A 22,061-nucleotide genomic window follows, 5' to 3' on the forward strand; every position below is an offset into this window, starting at 1 on the left:
ACAAAGTGACTGATATTTGAGATACAATATTTACATTGTCTCTTCAGAAATGTACCGACACTAAGGAGAGAGAACATTTCTTAATATCTCAAGCAAAAATACAAAGATAATAAATGTTATAAAGTCTGCACTGGATAAATCCCTAGAAATCACAGCTCTAGTGCACAATCTAAATCACACATATATATCACGTGGACAAAAACATGGGAAATAGGTCATTGCAAATAACTGCTCCCCACATATGAGGGGAAGCAAGACAGGAAATGGATATAGCTGTCTACATAAGGAAGAGTTTATAAAGGTTCATCAGTGCAGCTTACAGACTATCATAGGAAAAAACACATACAAATACCCACAAAAAAGGTTAAGTGATTATATACTTCAATAAAACTTAAAAAAAAACAAACACACAACTCAAAAAAAAAATTGAGGCAACTATATTTTTGGCAGAGTTCTTTTAAAATTTTTTAAGTTGCAATATCTTATATCATATCTAAAAGACATTCTGCAGGGAATTCCCTGGTGGTCCAGTGGTTAGGACTTGGTGCTTTCATTGCCGAGGGCCTGGGTGCAATTCCTTGTCGGGGAACTGAGATCCCACAAGCCTTGTGACGCAGCCCAAAAACAAAAGACACATTACAAAAAAAATGCTAGCTATAAGAAAGGAAAATGATAAAGCAGAATGCTTTTACCTTTTAACTCTTCGCCAATATAAAGTATGGCAAAAATAAATTTAATTCAAAGACATTTTGCTCTGAATAAAGATAATTTTTTTCTTAGTTACATGAAGTAATCAACCAAACTTGTACCTACTTTCAGAGGTTATTAAATTGTTTTCAGAGCCATTACTAATCTTTATGAAAACATCTGCTCTGCCCAAGATGCCCTGTAGCACTTTCCAATGTCCTTTAAAAATAACTAAGGGAAAACGATGCTCGCAGAGAATCTCAGGGTATGGGACCACTTCCGGTAAATACGATGTGACACAGATGACGGGAACTGCCTCTGCAGTTGTCCCTACCAAAAGCAACGGGGCAAGTCTCTGCGCTTCTCTGGTGACAGGGTCAACGACGGCCACGACATCAAAGTACGTCTCCCCTTCCTTTGGCCTCAGTTTAATTGCACTACAGAGATCAAAGAGATAAACATTAATCTGGAGGCAAAGAGGAAACAGTTGATTTCTTTGGGGGGGATGGGGTGGGGAGACAACACATCCAACACAACCAATCAGCCCTCTTAACATTTCAAAAAAACTTTAGATCTAAAACAACAAGGTTACATGGTGGTCAACTAGTGATTAGGTCTGCCACAAAGTTTAAAAACCCTCTAAAAGCTTCTGATGTTTGTTTTTGACAGTTACATTATGCCAATTTTTATTTCTTGGCAAGAAGGTTATGAGGAGAGAAGAAATTGACTTTTTTAAATAGTAAAAGGAGCATAATAATATTACAAAAACTTGCGAAAGAGTGAACAAGGAAATAAATAATCATAAAATCTCACCATCCCAACTCAACCACTTTGTGGCATATTTCTACATAGTCTTCCTTAAATGCCTATGTAAAGATGAGATGGATGCACCTACAGGATATCAGCAATTTTATAATTTCATTCCTTCCCCCAAAAGTTTCTTATAAAGATTTTTCCATGTTGTTATACATCAATATCCTGAATAAGAAATAATCTTCGATTTACCAAGTGAATCTGCTGTAGTTTACTCAAGCTATTCCTTATTGCTGGACATTTACTTACTTATTTATTTTTTAACATCTTTATTGGAGTATAATTGCTTTACAATGGTGTGTAGTTTCTGTTGTATAACAAAGTGAATCAGCTATACATATACATATATCCCCATATCCCCTCCCTCTTGCATCTCCCTCCCACCCTCCCTATCCCACCCCTCTAGGTGGACACAAAGCACCGAGCTGATCTCCCTGAGCTATGTGGCTGCTTCCCACTAGCTATCTGTTTTACATTTGGTAGTGTATATATGTCCATATTGCTGGATATTTAGATGCCTTTCAACCTGTAAAGAACTTCTCACATCCAGTTTTTTTCACACTTGGAAATTTCTTGAGAATTAACATAGTCCTAGACATGAGATTACTGAGTCATAATGACACAAATATTTCTGTGGCTAATATGTCTCGTCAACCACATTTCCTGAAGAACTAAACAATTTTACAAGGCCAAGAAATGAACTTCACTACATCCTGTCAGCATTAAGTTATGCAATTTTTTTGTCTGTTCTTAGTTAAGTGAAAAAGGACAACTCCTAGGATTTCTGAGGAGAACATGCATTTCCCCACATGTAATTTCTAGTTACATGGCCTCCTTCTAAAGCCACTTTGACTTAGGTAGCTTAAGAGAAGCAGGAGCCTCTGATACATTTTAAAAAGGAATAAACTTGAAAGGATTTAAAAATACATCCAATTTTCCCAAAACATTAATTGCTTAATCAATGCTTATCTTTGTTTACTCTGAACACTATTTTAATGTGGTTTTGAAATTAATCACCACTTTTATGCAAAAACATTTACCCAGTGGGATAAAAACAAAAGTTCAAAACAGAACACAATAACTAATAAAACTGGGTAAACACAGTTTAAATGGTAATGAAGGTTATTTCAAATCTTAACTGTTTTGGAAATAACCGTCAGAATAGCTTTGTGACCGTACTGCAACACATGCTTTCAATTTGATATTGATAATTCCAGCTACCAATAATTATTCCAATACATTTTTTTCCCTCTAATACAGCTGTTCTCAAAGTGTGGCTCCAGACTAGCAGCATCAGCTTTACCCAGGAATTTGTAAAAAAAAAAACAAATTGTCAGGCCCCAACCCAGACTTACTGAACCAGCAACTCTGGGGGTAGGTCCAGCAATCTGCATTTCAACAAACTCTCTAAGTAAAAGCCAAAGTATAAGAGCCGCTGCCGTCAGATAACTTGGACCTCCTGTGGTACTCTATAATCTAGAAGGAAGAGCGCATTAGAGAACAGCATTATACAAACTCTCCCAAAGGAAACGAGAAGAGGGGTCCCAAACAGTCCTCTAGAGCACAGTGTGTGCGTCAGGCCCCTAAGCCTGGCTGGTTTGGGGTAGAGCTCTGTACGGCATACCCATGTCCTGAGCCAGTGCTCTAGGTGACCCACAACAGACATCCTCAGAAACGGACCCTGTAAGGTCTTTTAACCACCCCCGCATCTCTGCAGCAAAAAAGAGGGCAATTCAAACACCAAGAAAAGAGGAATATTGGTGTGGAAATGGAGAACAATATAAACTGACAACACTATGTTTAAATACACTTGCTGTATTCATCAGAGAAAAGACCAGAATAAGGCTGAAAGTGACAGACACAGAAGCAATATTAGGGGAATCACCCACATTTTTGAGAGGTGAGTAGAGCAAACGTCAAGGAAGCAGCACTTCGCCAATCTTAAGGTATGCAGGAGTCACCTGGGGGATCCTGTTACAATGAAGATTCTGATTCGGAGGTCTGGACTGCGGCCAGAAGACTCTGCCTTTCCAACAAGCTCACAGACAGTGCCCTGTTCCATGGACCACACTTTCAGGGAAAGGGTATACATAACCAGTAATTCAGACTTCTTGTTTCTTGCCTAAGTAAGAAACTTCTGACTTGAGTATAACAAACACTCATTTAACTAATACGACCCCAATAAAAATAACTTCTCTAATTGAAATCTGCATCATAATAGAATTTGTAATTAGGACATTTTAATTATATATGACTCATGGAGAAAACGATGTGCTAAATAGGGAAGAGGTCTAGCTCAGGTCTTGGCTATGACAGGCAAACAAGACGGCAGGTCAATTAGGAATGTTTCCTGGGGTAGTAACCAGACCATGTCACTTCCTGAAACCATACAGAGTAAAGAGAGGATGGTGCTAATGGGTAAAATCCAACCAGGGTGATTATTAGCAAGGAGCCACAGCCAGTGAGAAAGGAGAGGATCTCCATTCTAGCCTGGAATCATTAGTTCAAATTTTATCCCCACAAGGACTGGCTGTGAGAAAGCACAGGTCAATTAAACCAAAGTCCAACTTACTCCAGACTAATTAAATCAGAGTCATAGTGGAGCAGGATGCAGGCTTCTGCCATCTAGAGCCTCCCTGGTGATCCTAAGGTGCAATCAGCATATACACCTTCCTGGATACATCAACTGTAGACATTCTTCCTCAAGACAAGTTAACCTTAAGTCTAATCATGAGAAAACAACCCAGACTGTGGGACATTCCACAAGACAACTGGCCTGGACTCTCAAAAAAGTCAATGTCATAAAAGACCCAAAAAGACCAAAAACAAACAAAAAAACACCCCCAAACTGTTCTAGCTTAGAAGAGACTAGGGACACAACAACTGACTGCAACGTGTGATCTGGGCCAAACAAGCAAACAGCTGTAAAAAGTCATTACTGGGCATTGGAGAAATTTGAAAATGGACCGGTATTACGTAACATTACTTTATCAAGGTTAAACTGCTGAGGTATGCTTAACAGTACTATGGAGATACTCCTAGTACTCAGGAGACATATGCCGAAGAATTTAGGCATGATATATAATGATATCTGCAACATACTTTCAAATGGTTCCCCCAAAATGTGAGTGCATGTATATTTGTATGCAAGCATATACTATACACACACATGGATAACTGTGGCACAATGTCTACAATTGGTGAAGCTAGATTAAAGATATTTGGGTATTCACTATAATAGACTTTCAACTATTCTCTAGGTTTGAAACTTTTCAAAATAAAAAACTGGAAAACAAAAGACAAGGACTTCCTTATAATGCTATACTTATTTTTATTTTACTGAAAACAAGACAGTTTTCAATAAAAGCTGAGACAAATGCTCTAACAACCTGTTTATTCTTTAATATCAGAAAATGACAACTGATCGGTTTCATTAAATGCTTTCTGTTTTCTTAAAGGGTATATTCAGAACTATTTCAGATTTATTTAGAAATAAATGTCAACTTTTATGCAACTGATATCTGTTACATGTATTTTATATATGAATATATATAAAAACCACATGCCAAATTTTCCATTCCTGTAAGAGTTTATATACACACTTTATATGGAAAAATAAAGGAGCTGAGGTAAAGGTAAATATGCACAAATTCAGCATTGATTCTATACCTGTGTCTATCTTCGAAAAACTGGTACTCGATTCTTGCATCTCCTTTTGGTTGAGCTGACAGGAGAGCATCCACCTTCATTACCAAGTCACTTGCCCTGAAAGATGTGGTTGGTGAAACTTTAGCATCTCTATTACTGAAGGTTTTCCAATTGTTGCTGAACATAATATAATCAACCTAAGTACTGAATGCCAACAAGCTGGTCTGAAGAAAATATAAGCTTTGTATCAATTGGTATGAGAAAAAAAATACAGATTTTGTCACTGATAAGTTTTACAGCCCTGGGGTAGGTGCTGATTTTTCCATATGTGAAATGGAGATAATGCCTACTTTGCATGGCTCTTGTAAATACTGTACTGGCAAAACATAGAAAATAAAGCACCTAGCTCAGGGCCTGGCCCATAACTCTCCCTCACCATCTTCTAAATAACTTTATTACTTTTTATGATCATCAGAGTAATAATTTACCGAAAAAACATTCAGGAAAAAAATATAAGGAGAAAATGGAGATGCACACAATAATAGTATATTCAAGAAATAAGTATTGATAACATTTTAGTTCATCATTCTTCCATATTTTAATATATATATATCTACATACACAAAAGTGGTACTATATTATTTGGTAACCTGATTTTTCATTTAATAATATATCATAAACATTTTGATGGATAATAAGTAAAGGGGTACATCAATATTTTCAATGACTACATAATATTATATTTATGGATACATCATAATCTATTTCACTATTACAATCAACATCACAGTAAACAACTTAGAAAAGCATTTCCGCTTTCCCCGCCCCTCCTAACTTGATTTCTGACCAAGGAAGATCCTGAACTAAATCATGAGACTGAAAAAATGCTCTAATCTGTTGAATTGAGGACTAAATTCCAAGAATGCTAAAATATATTTGAATATATTCGTGAATATATCTGAACTGGAATCAAGCCTATACATTCTCTCATCGAACCAAACAACTATATCAAATTATATCTTTTGGTACATCTCAATGCTAACTCTGAATACATATAAAACAGGCCATTTGTTTCCTGTGATGTGTCAACATTGTCACAAAATATGTCCAGGGATCCTTGGTTCTGTGGACTGGGATGATCGCCATGATCAAAGAGCCCACAGGTGAGCTCCGCAGGGCTGACGATGGCCTCTTGGCTGCAGGTCTGGGTCACGCATGAGAGCTGTGGCTGTCATGCACGACCAAGGTGGAGCAGCCCTGGGACTAACGAAAATCTTAGGCAAGCAAGGTTACTCTGAGAACCCTAACAGTTTTAGCATCAATCTTCTGGCAGCCCCACAACTACCTTATTGCCCTAAATTCAACCAGGACAGACCCAGAGCCATCTCTGGTTGGTAAAAGGCCAAGTCTCCTATGCATAGTCTGGCAACTATATAGTCCACAAGGACTCCCAGGGCCTCCCCCGAAGCTTCCACAGAGACAGGGAGTGGTCCAAGGGACACCACACCAAACCTATGCCTATGACACACTGGCTTCAAATCAGGGGGTACCTCCTGGCCTGCATCAGGGAAGTGTTTCCCAGGCTAAAACAAGGGGCATCACTCAACAACCAATGAGGTGGGAGGAAACCTCTTTATCTGTAGCCCCAGTTTGGGTGAGATGAAAAATGATTCCTTTCCGTATCACACAAAACTTGGCAAAGAGACTACTTTCACAGCTATCAAAGTCAATGCTTCACTAAGACGTGCATCTTGAACTCTGCAGCATCATGGTGTATGAAATAGATGAAGAAATAAAACAGAAGAACTTTAAAACTCTATATCCTCAAACGATGCATCAAAGAACACTATCAAGAGAGTGAAAAGTCAACACATGGAGTGGGAAAAAAAATACCTGCATATCATATAGCTATAAGGATTGATATCCAGAATATAAATGAACTCCTACAACTCAACAACAACAAAACAAATAATTAAAAATGAGCAAAGGATTTGCATAGATGTTTTCCCACAGATATACAAATAGTCAGTAAGCACACAAAAAGATGCTCAACATCACTAATCATTAGGGAAGTACAAATCAAACCACAAGGAGGTACCATTTCACACCCATTGGAATGGGTGTTATCAAAAGAACAGAAAATAGTAAGTGTTGGTGAGGAAGTGGAGAAATTGGAACCCTTACGCATTTCTGATGGGAAAGTAAAACGGTGCAGCCTCTGTGGAAAAAGGTATAATGATTCCTCAAAAACTAAACATAACCATACATCCTCCAGCTACACATTCATTTGATATTTAATGCAGAAACCATGTGAATATGACTATGAGCTTCAGTTACACAGCAGGTACACAGACCAGTCAAATATTGATTTTTTTCCATTGAGGTATAACTCATTAAAATATATAGACTAATAATAACACTGAAAGAATTAAAATAACAATAAAGAACCAACAATAACCAACTCATCATCACTTTTGGAATATGCAAGAAAAAAAACTCATTATTCCATACTAGTAAATAAAGAAAAAGAAACATTTAACTTGTCTTTTTTTTTCCTGAACAAAATAAAACTGAAAGGTAATTAAAGAGATAATGAGGGAAAGTATTTCTTTACATAAGTATTCCAAGGAAATAAATAAAATCACCTCTCTACTTCTGCATATGTTTGAAATTTTCCACAATCAAAAGTTAAAAAAAAAAAAATCAAAATGGAGAGAACTAATCCAGTTCTTTAAACAGCTGGCTACAAAATAAATTAACTCGTTTCAACAGAAGTATAAATAAACACCTGAAATGAAGAACATTATTATATTTTAAAGCTGGAGATAAAACATCTTGGAACAGGTAGCATGAGGAAAGTCCAATTAATATAGCCCCTGTGACATGAACTGATTCATTTCTTCTATGGCAAAACTTACACATCTTCTTCTACCCGAAGCTGTTGAATATGAGATTTGATTTTCTGTCCTGAAGTTTTTAAGATAATATTTTCTAGGAGGTGGAAATCGTCTTGATTAAAGAGTTCACTGTCCTCCAGTGGCCCAATGATCTGTGAAGAAGAGCAAGGTGGTCAGTGCTGGAATCAGTGGGCTGCAGAGAAGTCCTTGGTTGTCCTCAGGCTACCTTACAAACCAGATCACTTTACAGACCCGAAACACGTTTACATCTAAGTCAAATCAATGAAAAAAGTGAAAATAAAACCCGAATCAACTCATACAGTTATTCACTTATCAATTCCTCAACTACACAGAGTGTATGTAGACTTGAATACTTTACAGTATTTTTACAGTAAGCAAACTCTGAAATAAAATAGCAGTATCATTTTCATTAATTCTCACTGAATATAAATAAGAAAGCCAAAATAGAAACGTAGTGGTAGATATCAGAGATTTCACCCTAAAGGCTAAGGGTTTAAAGTTTGGTATGTCCGCCATAGTCTCATTTCCGTGGCTGCAGATATTTATGAAATAGTCCAAGCATAAACCAATTAAGTTCATACAGACTGCACAAACCATAAACATGGTCCCCACATGGGACGAATACTTTATGAATCACAGGTCTTATGGATTTGGGTTCTGAGAACCACCACACTCTCACCACCTTATACAATGGCAGGACAAAATTAAACAGGAGGAAGCTTTCACATAAGGACGTTTATGTCAAAATGAGCAAACTTCCTTTGAAACAAGGGAGCAGAAATGACCATCAGCACTGCACAAGCCCTAATCACCTTTGGAGAAAGTGGCTCTGTCTGAAGAGTTTACTAGCTTCAGAGGAGAATGCTGCCAAGACTGTTCACTGATCTAATTTGAAGTCAACCTTGTCTCAGGACAAAGTTCTCACCCTTCCATTGCTGATCACTGCCCTCTGTCCCTTCTTCAGCTTCAGAACATCCCTGCAGTACATGGCATGAGACAAAATGAAATCCATTTTGGAAGACTCAAAGACCTCTTTAAAAAGACTGAAATCCATGCCCTAGGAAAGTAATTGTTATTAAGGAAAAGTAATTGTTATTAAGAAAACCATAAAAATGAATAATCATATGAGTAAGTCATAAAATGCTCTTTTAGTGGAATGTAGTGACTAATTTTAATAATTAACACTACGATGTCTCCGTTCCCCACTCTCTCTCCCACTTCTTCCCAACCTCCCACTTATCAAGTAATGCTTATTTCCTTTTCCTGTTCCTTTACGTAGTTGTTCAATTGGCAAACTATAATTCATGATACCTTTATTCTGCATTTTAAAATCTTGCTAATTTCAAGTAAGAGTCTTTTTTAACTGAAATATCAAGTACATTCATCACTTTATAAGAAATCTTAAAACTACAAAACAGTCAAAAGCATGTAACATAAATTAATAAAATGGGCTTATATTGGAAATACATCAAGAACACATAAGCCTCTAACTCATTAAGTAGCTTCAATCTCTATAAACAAATATTTTTCTTTGTTTTACGAACAAATCAAATATTATCTTTTCAAAACTTACAAAACCAATGGCTTTGCGCTTAAAACATATATAAGCTTATATCATGCACATCTTGAAGCCTAGCAAGTTTAAAAGTAATAAGGGGAATATGGCAGAATTGTTATTTCTTGGTAAGAACCTTCCCATTAAAAAAAAAAAAAAAATCATCTGAGCTCAGAACTACAATCACAAATCCTGATCATCAACAGGAACAGGGCACATCAGCCCATGGGAATGAACTTCTGAAATAACAATACAAGCAGCCTCATGCCACACACAGACTTACCCCAACGGAGAACTCCCCAATGTCAGCTCCTGCAGCCAGCACCTCTGCAGTCTCCTCCTTGGCCATTTTTGTGATGAAGTTCTTAGCAGAGTTGGAGGTCTGTGTTTGGAGAGCTGCCCAGATTGCTCTGGAGACCTGAGTCTTCTCATAACTTATATCTTCACTAGGATTATTGATCATGCTTACTCTAACATTGTTACTGGATTTCTATTTACAAAAAGGGAAATAAGAGTTATATGGTAGATGCCTTAAATTTAAAAAGCAGCATTAACATCAGTCATATCCCATAAGTAGCAAATAACACTTAAGTCTTTGGTAGTTCTCCTCTGCATACAGAGTAAAATTAAAATGCTATAATCAGGCACTCAAACCCCTGCATGAATTGGCCCCCAGCCTACCTTTTCAACTTCATTTCTTACCATCCCTGTAAATACAGCATACATTACAGACCGTCAGAGTCCTGTATTTCCCCAACACATTTTGCATTCTTCTAATGCATGTTATGCCTCACATTGGTATGTGAAACCCAGCTACACCCATCTTCATTTCCTTAAGTCCCAACCCTCTTGAAGGGCTCTGCTCAGACCCTTCATTCACATGGCCTTTCCAGATTTCTACTAAAAATTAATCTCTCCTTGGGTCAAAAGTCAAGAATCCATGTGGGAGAAGATATCTGGAGGCCACAAAACCAAAAAAGGGCCATAAGCAACAGAAATTCATACTCATGTGTATCTAAAAACATGTACAAGAGTATTCATTGCAGCATTCTTCTAGCCCCAATCTAGAAACAACCCAATTGTCCATCAAACAGACTAAGCAAACAAAACTTTGTGGTACAGCCATATGATACAATACTGCACAATGAAAAAGAACTACCACTACCTGTAATAACAGGGGTAAATCTCCAAAATGTTGAGTAAAGAAACCAAACACAAACAAATACGTATTATAAGAGTCCATTTAACTAAAGTAAAAAGCAGGCAAACCTAGGATGTGAGAAGAGGGACAGGCGAGGGCTAGTGATGCAGCCACAAGCAGGGGTGTGCTTTTAGGACTTCGGTAATTGTTTCTGTACCTGTGTGGTGGTCACATGGGTGTGTTCACTCTGTGACACTGCATCCTATTGATTTGTGCATGTCTTTTGAACTTGTATTTTACTTCAATTACTCCCTCCCTGTTCTCCCACTTTTCACCACTTGAGCATTTGTCAATTTGAGTTAAGAGTGCGTTATACGTGTATCGTCCTTCACCTGGACTACTCCTGATACAACTGACCTCACCATCCAGTCTGTTCCCTTAGACAATAAAGGCACTCAGCACATCAGTGAAGCTGAAATCACCTGGATATTTCAGTAAGCCTCCCTGGGACGCAGAGTGGCAAGGGGACACAGGAGGGGTGTCAAACTTGGATGAAGATCCAATCTGAAACCGCTCAGGAAAAGGAAATGTAACATCTCTCTCTCTCTGACAATGACAATCTCTATAAGGGTTGATTATTTTTCAGCCGTTCACCACTGCCCAATCACTCCACTTCTACGGTTTATATGCTGCACAGCTTTCAGACCACCCGTATGTGCATCCCTCTGCATGCCTACACCTACTTCTATTATACACGTGCTAATGTGCCTCTGTGGTATTTCTCCCATATCTGGACCTCTCTCAATATAAGGACTCTGTCTCTCCCATACAATATACAACACAAACTTTGCAGCATCTGCAGCAAGAACATGAACAGTCATACAATAAAAACTTGTCTATGATGATGATCTTATTATTTTTCCTCTAAATCTATTCCTGGGACTTCCCTGGTGGTCCAGTGGTTAGGACTCTGTGCTTCCATGGCAGGGAGCCCGGGTTCAATCCCTGGTCAGGTAACTAAGATCCTGCAAGCTGCACGGCACAGCCAAAAAAACAAAAATCTATTCCCTTACATAAAGCCAGAATATGGCAGTCTTCTCTGTTTTCTCACTAGCTGCCAGACCTCTGAAAATACAATGCTTCTTTCCCTCAAGCACCAAAAAAGCTGGATCCAGCCTCCCCAGCAGAACATTATCAGCACACATATGCCCATGAAGATAACTGCAGCCTCAAACAAAGATACAGAGTGAAGCCGTAGATACTTGCCTGATGTTTAATAGCATCATACAATAATTGCCTTCCAGGAGGGCTATCAAAATCCCCAACAATCCAAAAAGTCACTGGCCTAATAAAAGAATCATCTGTAGAAAAACAAAAACAACATATTGAGTGGGAGAGGAAAAAGCACATCCTATGTTTCAATATTGCTATTAGGCCAAGTAATTTCTGAAAACCATGCAAAAAAATAAGAAAATGACAAGTTTAATAAAGATACAAAGTAAAAGTTTTGAAACTCTGATACTAGAGTGAAAGCAGGGTAACCTTCCATGCAGCTTAATTAAAAGCTAAGAACATGCACTTATTAATTCTATTTTGATTTGGGAATCTGTTAGCATGTAAAATGAAAAAGAGTCTTTGAACGTGTGGATAACATATTATAGTCTTTAATCATATTCATTTATTAACTTTCTAAAATGTAATTCTTGGCAAACATTTATACACAGAATTTATCTGCATTGATAAATTATGTTACCCACAGGTTACAGAAACATCCCAATAAAGTGTCAGTAAATTCTGAATTACAGTGGTGCCTGAAACCACATAAGATAATTAATTAACAAAAGGAATAGAACATTCTGAAATTTAAAGTTACCATAGATTTCCTTGGAGGACATTCCTGGACAAAAGTAAAGGAAAAAGAGTAGAAGAAAAGAAAATGTCATTTCTCTAATTAATGCCAACTGTAAGAGTCAAATTTTAAATAATGCCCAACATCACCTATGCTTCTTTTCACTCCTTAGTCCCATAAGGGTTACAGCACTGTTCCAGGACCCCTCAGAACCAATTTCTTTGAGGAAACAAATGGAGCAATTGCCTGTGCTTAAACATATATCTGGGAAAACAGAAATTCTCTCTGGGAGAAGACCACAGTAGATAAAAATAGCTGCCTTAGGGACTTCCCTGGCGGTCCAGTGGTTAAGACTCCGCACTCCCAATGCAGGGGGCACAGGTTTGATCCCTGGTCAGGGAACTAAGATGCCACATGGCACAGCCAAAAAAAAAAAAATAGCTGCCTTACATGACAGTCAGTGCCCTGAAAGGGTAATAAGTGTGACCAGAAGGGAAAAGCACCCATCTGCCATTAAGAGGATATCATTTTAGACAATTTTAATCGAATAAATAACTCTGCATCAAAATCAGTTTTAAAACGTGCACAAGGATTTCTTGTACCAAGCTGATCTTACAAATCCTAAAAACAATTAACCCAATATTGTCATTGAAGAGACAAGTCAAACCAATTGTCAATCCATTAACCCATTTTTACATCATAATTCTTTTTCCATTTTGAATCATGAAAAAATTTTTCCTTTTACCTTTAATGTCTAATATAAAATTTATAAAGACAACATCTGAATTTTCAAATATATATAAAAAATTAAATTTTAAACAGATATCTTCTAGACTCAAATAATTATACACAGTAATAAAAGAAATTAGGGAATCTCTTTCCCAACGGACACTAAAAATTAAGTTTTTTGTAAATACTAAAAAAAAAAGGAGAAACAAGTTGAATCCAAGGTAAGGCTAAAATGTATTACCTTTCTTGGTCAGATAATTCATACTATTGGCTATAGCAGCAGTCTTGCCTTGGGAATCCAAGATGGTAAATCTAGCATAATCATCCACAAAAAAGTTATCTGAAAGAAAAATTAAAGTAGATTTATAATTAATATGCCTAAGTTCAATCTAATGTTAATATTCAATTGTTAATCTCATTTGACCATAATATACATTTTAATAAAATACATGAGCGAAATATACTGTTTCACGTTTACTGAACAAGTTCACAACATGACCCACCCCATTAATCACATTTTAAGACACAAATAGAAAATGTACACATCTCACACATAACTCTCAGATATGTGTTCGTCAGTTTGATGGTTTAAATTTATTCTATTCCCACTCTTTTCACTTTACACCTACAGGACGATCTTTTAAAGAGATACCCTTAACTTCATCTCTCCTTTCCATAGTCCATCCGCATAGTAAACTCTTCCCTATCCTATTTGGGTGTAAGAGGGGATGAATGGGAGAGAAAATATTTTTAAAAACTCTTGTTTTAGTTATTTCACATCTACCAAAGTAACATTTTTAACCTTAACAGAAACAAAAGGTCATTTTCAGATATGTTTCTTTTCTGATTAGTGCCTATAGGCAATGCTCTTATTAATCATTTCCCCCTCAGATAACTCTTGCTAAAATTCCAGTTTCATCAAGTCATTCCCTTGCTCTCAGTACTTTGTAATTTCTTCCTACCTACAAACTGGTCTCCAGCCTGGTATCATAAACCCCTTCTTTATCTCCAGCAATCGTCCCAGGCCTTTGCATTATTTACTCCCCAATACAAATGCCCTGTTTCTTGCAATGTCTTCCAAGCACATCTTGCTTGCCCACCCTCCCATGTATTTGTCTGTCCACCCACTAACCCATCTATCCTTTCATTCAACAAAGCACACCAAGGGCCCACTATCTGTTCAGTCAGTAGTCTAGCAAAGGTAAGCAATGGTAAATAAGACAGACACTGCCCATGACTTCATGTAGCAGAGGGGAGGAAGCACCATGGCCTTACAACTGAGTCGCTGGACAGCAAAGGCCAAGAGCAGTGTAGATGATGGAGCTATGACAACTGGGTTAGGAGGATGCCAGCTGCTCTTTCACTGGGAGCTCCAAAATGCTCACCAAGCAAACTGCATCCCTGCCATGTGGAGTAGCATCATTTCACAGCTGAGGACTGTAACACTCAGTGGAGAACGATACCCAAACACAGAACTACTTTTATGGTCCTTATTCATGAGTACTGCAAAGATAACTCTTTATAATTTAATTTAAAATGATGGAAACGACAAAAACTCAGGACAAAAATTCATAATACTGCTTGCCTTGCTCTACTAATACTTCTGGTAAAAAGCACTTTCTTACTACTTTCTTTTTCAAATATAAGCATACATGTGCATTTTTCCTCTGCCTATATTTAAACATTTTCTTCTGCCTGAAAGGAAAGGAATTTAGTTTCAAGTAGAAGAGGGGTAGTTGCAATAAAGTAACAACCATAAACAGATCTATATATTCACTGTATTCAACTACAACAACAAAGACACTTGGTTTTGACTTCACCATTACACATTTCCTGAGCAAGTGGTAACTCTACTGTATTTCCAGCAGTTTGTTAAAGTGGCCTTAAGAGTCTCCAGTAAGGCAAAAGGAACAAATGGTACCTGGGCTTAACCTCTTAAAAAGGTATTCTTGGGCTTCCCTGGTGGCGCAGTGGTTGAGAGTCCACCTGCCGATGCAGGGGACACGGGTTCGTGCCCCAGTCCAGGAGGATCCCACATGCCGTGAGGCGGCTGGGCCCGTGAGCCATGGCTGCTGAGCTTGCGCGTCCGGAGCCTGTGCTCCGCAACGGGAGAGGCCACAACAGTGAGAGGCCCACGTACCGCAATAAAAAAAAAAGGTATTCTTGTGGAAACAACCTAAACACTCATCAACTGAGGAACAGATAAGCAAAGTGTGGCCTATCTATACAATGGAATATGAATCAGTCATAAAAAGGAATGAAGTCCTCCAGAACTGTCAGACAATGAAGTTATATTTATGTTTGTGATTTATGATATTTATTATCTGAAGAAAAAAAAAAGGAATGAAGTTCTGAGACAGGCTACGACATGGATGAACTTTAAAAACTTTATGCTAAGTGAAAGAAGCTAGTCACAAAAAACTTCCAATTATATGAAATATCCAGAATAGAAAAATCCATAGAAACAGAAACTTAATTAGTGGTTGCTGAAGGACAGGAAAAGGGGGAAATGGAGAGTGACTACATCATTTCTTTTGCGGGGGATGATAATGTTCTAAAGTTAGTGTGATGCTCACACAACTTTGAGAGTATACTAAAAACTGTGCACTTTACAACTGTACACTTTGAAAGGTTGAGTTTTATGGCATGGACACCAGGGGTCACCAATCCCCGGGCCATGGACCGGTACCAGTCCACGGCCTGTTAGGAACCGGGCCGCACAACAGGAGGTGAGCGGCGGGTGAGCGAGCGAAGCTTCATCTGTATTTACAGCCACTCCCCATCGCTCGCATTACCGCCTGAGTTCCGCCTCCTGTCAGATCAGTGGTGGCATTAGATTCTCAGCGGAGCACAAACCCTACTGTGAACTGCGCATGCGAGGGATCTAGGTAGCGCTCTCCTCATGAGAAACTAATGCCTGATGATCTGAGGTAGAACTGAGGCGGTGATGCTAGCGTTGGGGAGTGGCTGCAAATACAGATTATCATTAGCAGAGAGGTCTGACTTGCATGGAGACCATAATAAATCAACTGCTTGCAGACTCATATCGAAACCCTATCAGTGAGTGGCAAGTGACAATTAAGCTGCATCTGGTGGCAGGCTTTAAGTCAGAATCCGACACTTATTTCAGTCCATGCGTAGCCCAACCCACACCTGAGCCCCAAGCTCAGGGCTCCCACTGATTCTGCATTATGGTGAGTTGTATAATTATTTCATTATATATTACAATGTAATAATAATAGAAATTAAGTGCATAATAAATGTAATACACCTGAATCATCCCGAAACCACCCCTACACACACACCCTCGGTCCATGGAAAAACTGTCTTCTACGAAACTGGTCCCTGGTGCCAAAAAGGTTGAGGACCGCTGATGTACACTATTTGTCAATGAAGCTTTATTTGTTAAAAAGGCATTCTTAAGTTCTCAGAGTATAGCTACCTGAGATATTTGTCGACATTATCACTGACTGACTGCATAATGAGAAAGAAGATAGCTGCTTAAGAGCTTTAGAATTGTAAGAAAGTCAACAATCTAGATCCACTCTTACCATCTAATGCCTACATTTAGAATCCGGATCTCCACACCTGGAGTTTAGTTGGCATTTAAAAGGCACTGAATATCTTTCAAAGTTTACAAAGATTTATCCAGGAAGAATTTCTCTCCTTTTGGAGGAAACTCTTGTGAATTTAGAAGCTCATATAATGAACTCAAGGTGAAGGAAACTGTGTCACAATCTTGGGTTATCAGAAATTCTGAACATTACGATCCAATAAATGCAAAGATTCTGAAAGACAAATCAAAAAGGCCCCAAATTGTTCCTGAAATACTCCTTACTTGTTGCTGTTAAATCCAGGTATTCTCGCTCAGCTGTCAAAATCCTAGAGTTGATTCGTGGAACAACATTTGGCTGATTCATGATATATTCTACCACATCTTGATCATGGGACAGTTCACCCTAGAGGAAAAGAAAAAAGAAAACAGGGTGTGGGTGAGATGCACATTAAACAAATATGATCAATAATAATTTATTAGGACCTAAAAAATCATTAACTTTATAATATCTTCTTATGTACTGATAATAGCTAAAAATAGAAGTTACCACGTTATAGGTTCCTGTCATTGCCAAGCAAGGTACTGTATGTATAGCATCTCTAATCCATTCAACAATGTGAGGAAAGGAAGAGTGGGAAGGAGGGAGACACAAGAGGGAAGAGATATGGGAACATATGTATATGTATAACTGATTCACTTTGTTTTTGTTTTTGTTTCTTTTTACATCTTTATTGGAGTATAATTGCTTTACAATGTTGTGTTAGTTTCTGCTTTATAACAGTGTGAGGAAGATGTGGTACCTATTTAAGAAAGGTTAAATAACTTACTCAAAGTCACAGAGCTAATGAGAAGTGAATATGAAATGCAAACCCATGTTTATTTGATCTCACCACAGAAACAAGCAAGCTCTAGAAATTAGCTGAAGAGTTAATACAAGCAAAAATCCATCCTGAGATCTACTCAGTTAACTTCTCTCTAAAGAAGAAAGCCAAATTACTTCTCTCAGGCAGTTAATACACTTAAAAAAAAAATCATCCCAAGCCTTTTTCAATCTCAGGCATTTCAATCTCAAGTAATCCTACATTTCCAGAGTCACAATTACACTGGGGGAGAAGAAATCATTAACTAAAGAATTAATTAAAGAATCATTCATTCTTCCCTTTATACTTCTCATATTATAGAAATACTTGTACTGCATGAGGGTGATCTAATGTAAACAGCTGTGGAAACTTGCAAGTTTTTCACACAATATATTTCATACAAAACCATATTTCAACATGATTTTCAGGGGGAATAGATGTGAATCAAATATACACAATCAAGTCTTAAAAATTCCACTCAGGCATCTTCTGTGGCTACTTATCTCAAGAGCAATAACTCACAAATTCTCAAACTATAAGCCAATAATGAGCATATGCGCCAACCACATAATTCAAAAGACTTACAAAGGTAATCGATGACTTGCTATAGATGTAAGCTCACGTATAAAACTTTGGTCTCTATTAAAACCCTGAACTGATTCCAATAAAAAGCCTAACTCAAGGAGGCAATCTGGCAAATCTATCAACATTTTACATGTACATACCTTCTAATGCAGCTCACCTACACACACATACACACGCACACACAGTGGTTGTTTCCAGAAAGAAAAGATGAATGGCAGGGGAACAGGAACAAGTAAGTGACAGTTTCTCTTCATTTATACCATTTATACCTCATTTTGAATCTCACACTATCTGCCTATCATATGCTTTTATATATAGTGAATTTAGTGCAAAAATTTAAATGTACATTATTACCCTTTGACCCAGTTCCAGTGATTGGTATTTCTCAAAAAATTATAAAGTACGAAGATATACATATTAGAAGATTCATTGAGCATTATTTACAAAAGTGTACATCTACAAGCAACGTCCAACATTAAGGGATAAAATAAATGATTATTCATTCTTAAAAAGGAATAGCAGCAATCTAAAAGTTTTAAGAGAGTTATGTTCAGAAATGCAGTGCTAAGATATATTCAATTAGAAAAGTAAGGTAAAAAGCTGAAAAATGCACATATACATATATATAAATCAATACACAGAGACACACAGAAATATTTCTCTAGGGATGAGGGTAAGAACTTTCATTTTTATGTTATATAATTGAGTATTTCCCAAATTTAGTATTTTCTAAATATGTGTGGAAGCACATATAACTTTTGTCATAATATTTAAATTCTTATCTAGCCAAACCCATTCATTTCATGTTTCATTCCTGGAGCTCCATGAAGAACAAATTCCTCAACAAAACTACTGGGACCTATTCTTATTCATGAGGAGACATGCAACCAAATTCGGCCAACATTTTTTTGTGTGTGTCTAAATGCATTAACAGGCAGCACAAGGAATAGTTTCTTTCAAAAATACTGCTTGTTTTTTTTTTTTTTAAACAAATGATGCTGGGAAAACTGGACATCCACATGCAAAAGAATAAAGTGAGACCATTACCTCACAGCACACACAAAAACTAACTCAAAATATATCAAAGACATCAACATAAGAGCTAAACTATGAAACTTTTAGAAGAAAACATTAGGGAAAATCTTCATGACACTGAATTTGACTATGATTTTTATGATACGACACCAAAATCACAGGCAACAAAAAGAAAAAAGAGGTAAATAGGTATTAAACCTAATTTTAATACTTTAATATTTAAAATATTATGACAAAAGTTATTTGTGCTTCTACACATATTTACAAAATACTAAATTTTGTATATTAAATTGTATAAAGTAAAAACGAAAGTTCTTCCCCTCATTCCAATCTCTAGAGAAATATTTCTGTGGTCTCCAGCTATATATTTTTTTAAATTTTTTGGCCACGCCATGCAGCATGCGGGATCTTAGTTCTCTGACCAAAGATCGAACCCACGCCCCCTGCAGTGGAAGCTCAGAGTCTTATCCACTGAACCGCCAGGGAAGTCCCATATTGATTTATACATAGGTATATGGGCATTTTTCAGCCTACCTTAGCTCTGCATTTCTGAACATAACAACTCTATTCAATACTTTTAGAATGCTGCATAATATTCCTTTTTACAAATGAACAGTAACATTTATTTCATCCTCTAATGTTGGACGTTACTTGTAGAAACTTTCGTGAATCAAAGGACACCATCAAGAAAGTGAAAAGAGAACTGACAGAATGGAAGAAAATGTTTGCAAATCATATATCTGGTAAGGGATAAATATCAAAAATATATAAAGAACTCCTACACTTCAACATCAATTAAAAAAAAAACCCATTTTGAAAATGGGCAAAGGACCCGAACAGACATTTCTCCAAAGAAGATACACAAATGGCTAATAAGCACCTGAAAAGATGTTCAGTCTCATTAGTCCTTAGGGAAATGCAAATCAAAACCATAATGGGATACCACTTCACACCAACCAGAATGGCTATAATCAAAATGACAGAAACTAAGAGGTGTTGGTGAGGATGTGCTATGGAAAACAGTTTGGTGGTTCCTCAAAATGTTAAACACAGATCCAGCAATTCCACTTCTAGGTATCAAAAAGAATTGAAAGCAAGGACTTGAGCAGATAATTGTACACCAATGTTCACAGCAGCATTATTCACAATAGCCAAAAGGGGAAACAACCCAAATGTCCATCGGCGTTTGAATGAATAAACCAAATGTGGTATATACATCATTTAATCTTAACAGGAAGGAAATTCTGATACATGCTGCAATTCTGATACATGCTGTATCAATTTTGATACATGCCTTAAAATAAGCAAAACACAAAAGTGACAAACACTGTATGATGCCACTTACATGAAATACCTCGAATAGGCAAACACATAGACACAGAAAGTAGAATACTGGAATCGCAGTAGGAAAAGTTACCTTTATGACATTTAACTTGCCCTATTACTATCTACTTGTCCCCAGCTATGCAGGAGCCTTGAAAGCCAACAGCCCTGCAATAAAGGTGAAAACCAGCAGACTAGGAAAGTCTAGCATTCTCTTTATTTGAGCAGAATCAGACCTTTCTTGGTGCCAAGTGCCTTTTTCCTGGAGGTGTTTGTCAAAAACAATCAGGAGTAACTGTTTAATGTCTCAGTTGTTTGAGTGGTGACAGCAGTTGGGTTAACATAAAGCTGGCTAAAAGGAGCAGAAGAAAAAGCTAGGGAATGAGATGTCTATGAAGGATTTTGAGAAGTTCTCACATTCCTTGGAATCTAAAAGGCCACATGCATGGTGGCCAGGGGTGTGTACACGCCCAGGAAAAATCTTTGAAGGCCCTAAACTCCTGGCTCTAACTAACCTTGACACTCGAGCAAGCAAGAACTGAAGAGGCTAAGGCAGAGTTGTAAACTGCCTGGCTGAGAGCCGAAGCCATACTCCAGCATGTACAGAGGCACACTTGGGAAAAAGTGGGAGACTTTCTTGGATTCATGCGTTTAAGAAAATCTCTGTTTATTCATTAGTCGACCAATAAGCTAACAAACAGAGACTTAAGAGGCTACATGAGATAAAGAATACAGACTTTAAAGAATCAATACAGTAAACTCACTAAACAAACAACAGCTGCAACAACAAACCTTGGTAGGGCAAAGACTCTGATTTATGAAGGTGTCACATTACATTAATTAAAACATCCAGTTATCAACAAATTTTAAAGACATGCAAAGAAACAAAAGTGTGACCCATAATCAGGAAAAGCAGCAGTTAGTACATACTGTTACTGAGAGAGTCCAAGCATTAATACACAAAGTTTTAAAATCAGCTATTTAAATATATTCAAAGAACTAAAGGAAATTCTATCTAGCAAACTAAAGGTAAGTTTGAGATTCGTGTCTCACCAAATAGACAATATCAATAAAAAGAAAAATTATGGAAAAGAACCAAATAGAAAAGCTGGAGTTAAAAAATATAATAACTGAAATGAAATATTCACTAGAAGGACTCAGCAGAATATTTCAGCTGACAGTAAAAAGAATCAGTGAACTTTAAGATACAACAAATGAGATTATACAGTGTAAGGAACAGAAAAAAAGAAACCTGTGGGACAGTAAACAGTATCAATATATGTATACATCAAGAAGGAGGAGAGGGGGCTTCCCTGGTGGCGCAGTGGTTGAGAGTCCGCCTGCCGATGCAGGGGACACGGG

At 37.4% G+C, this 22,061-nt stretch overlaps 1 protein-coding gene across 1 annotated transcript in view; it reads right to left on the reverse strand.

Annotated features, from left to right (window-relative positions):
- The window catches only part of UGGT1 (UDP-glucose glycoprotein glucosyltransferase 1), a 110,086-nt gene that overhangs the window by 22,304 nt on the left and 65,721 nt on the right, over window positions 1-22,061 (reverse strand). Inside the window, exons 19-27 of the mRNA XM_007461314.1 lie at window positions 17,179-17,299; window positions 13,582-13,680; window positions 12,636-12,659; window positions 12,029-12,123; window positions 9,905-10,111; window positions 8,992-9,123; window positions 8,067-8,197; window positions 5,170-5,265; window positions 1,022-1,124 (exon numbers count right to left, since the gene is read on the reverse strand). Of these exons, the coding sequence (XP_007461376.1) occupies window positions 1,022-1,124; window positions 5,170-5,265; window positions 8,067-8,197; window positions 8,992-9,123; window positions 9,905-10,111; window positions 12,029-12,123; window positions 12,636-12,659; window positions 13,582-13,680; window positions 17,179-17,299 (1,008 nt within the window). The remainder of the gene's footprint in view (window positions 1-1,021; window positions 1,125-5,169; window positions 5,266-8,066; window positions 8,198-8,991; window positions 9,124-9,904; window positions 10,112-12,028; window positions 12,124-12,635; window positions 12,660-13,581; window positions 13,681-17,178; window positions 17,300-22,061) is intronic.

Source organism: Lipotes vexillifer, unplaced genomic scaffold (assembly GCF_000442215.2).
Source record: "Lipotes vexillifer unplaced genomic scaffold, Lipotes_vexillifer_v1.1 scaffold158, whole genome shotgun sequence".
Lineage (NCBI taxonomy): Eukaryota > Metazoa > Chordata > Mammalia > Artiodactyla > Lipotidae > Lipotes > Lipotes vexillifer.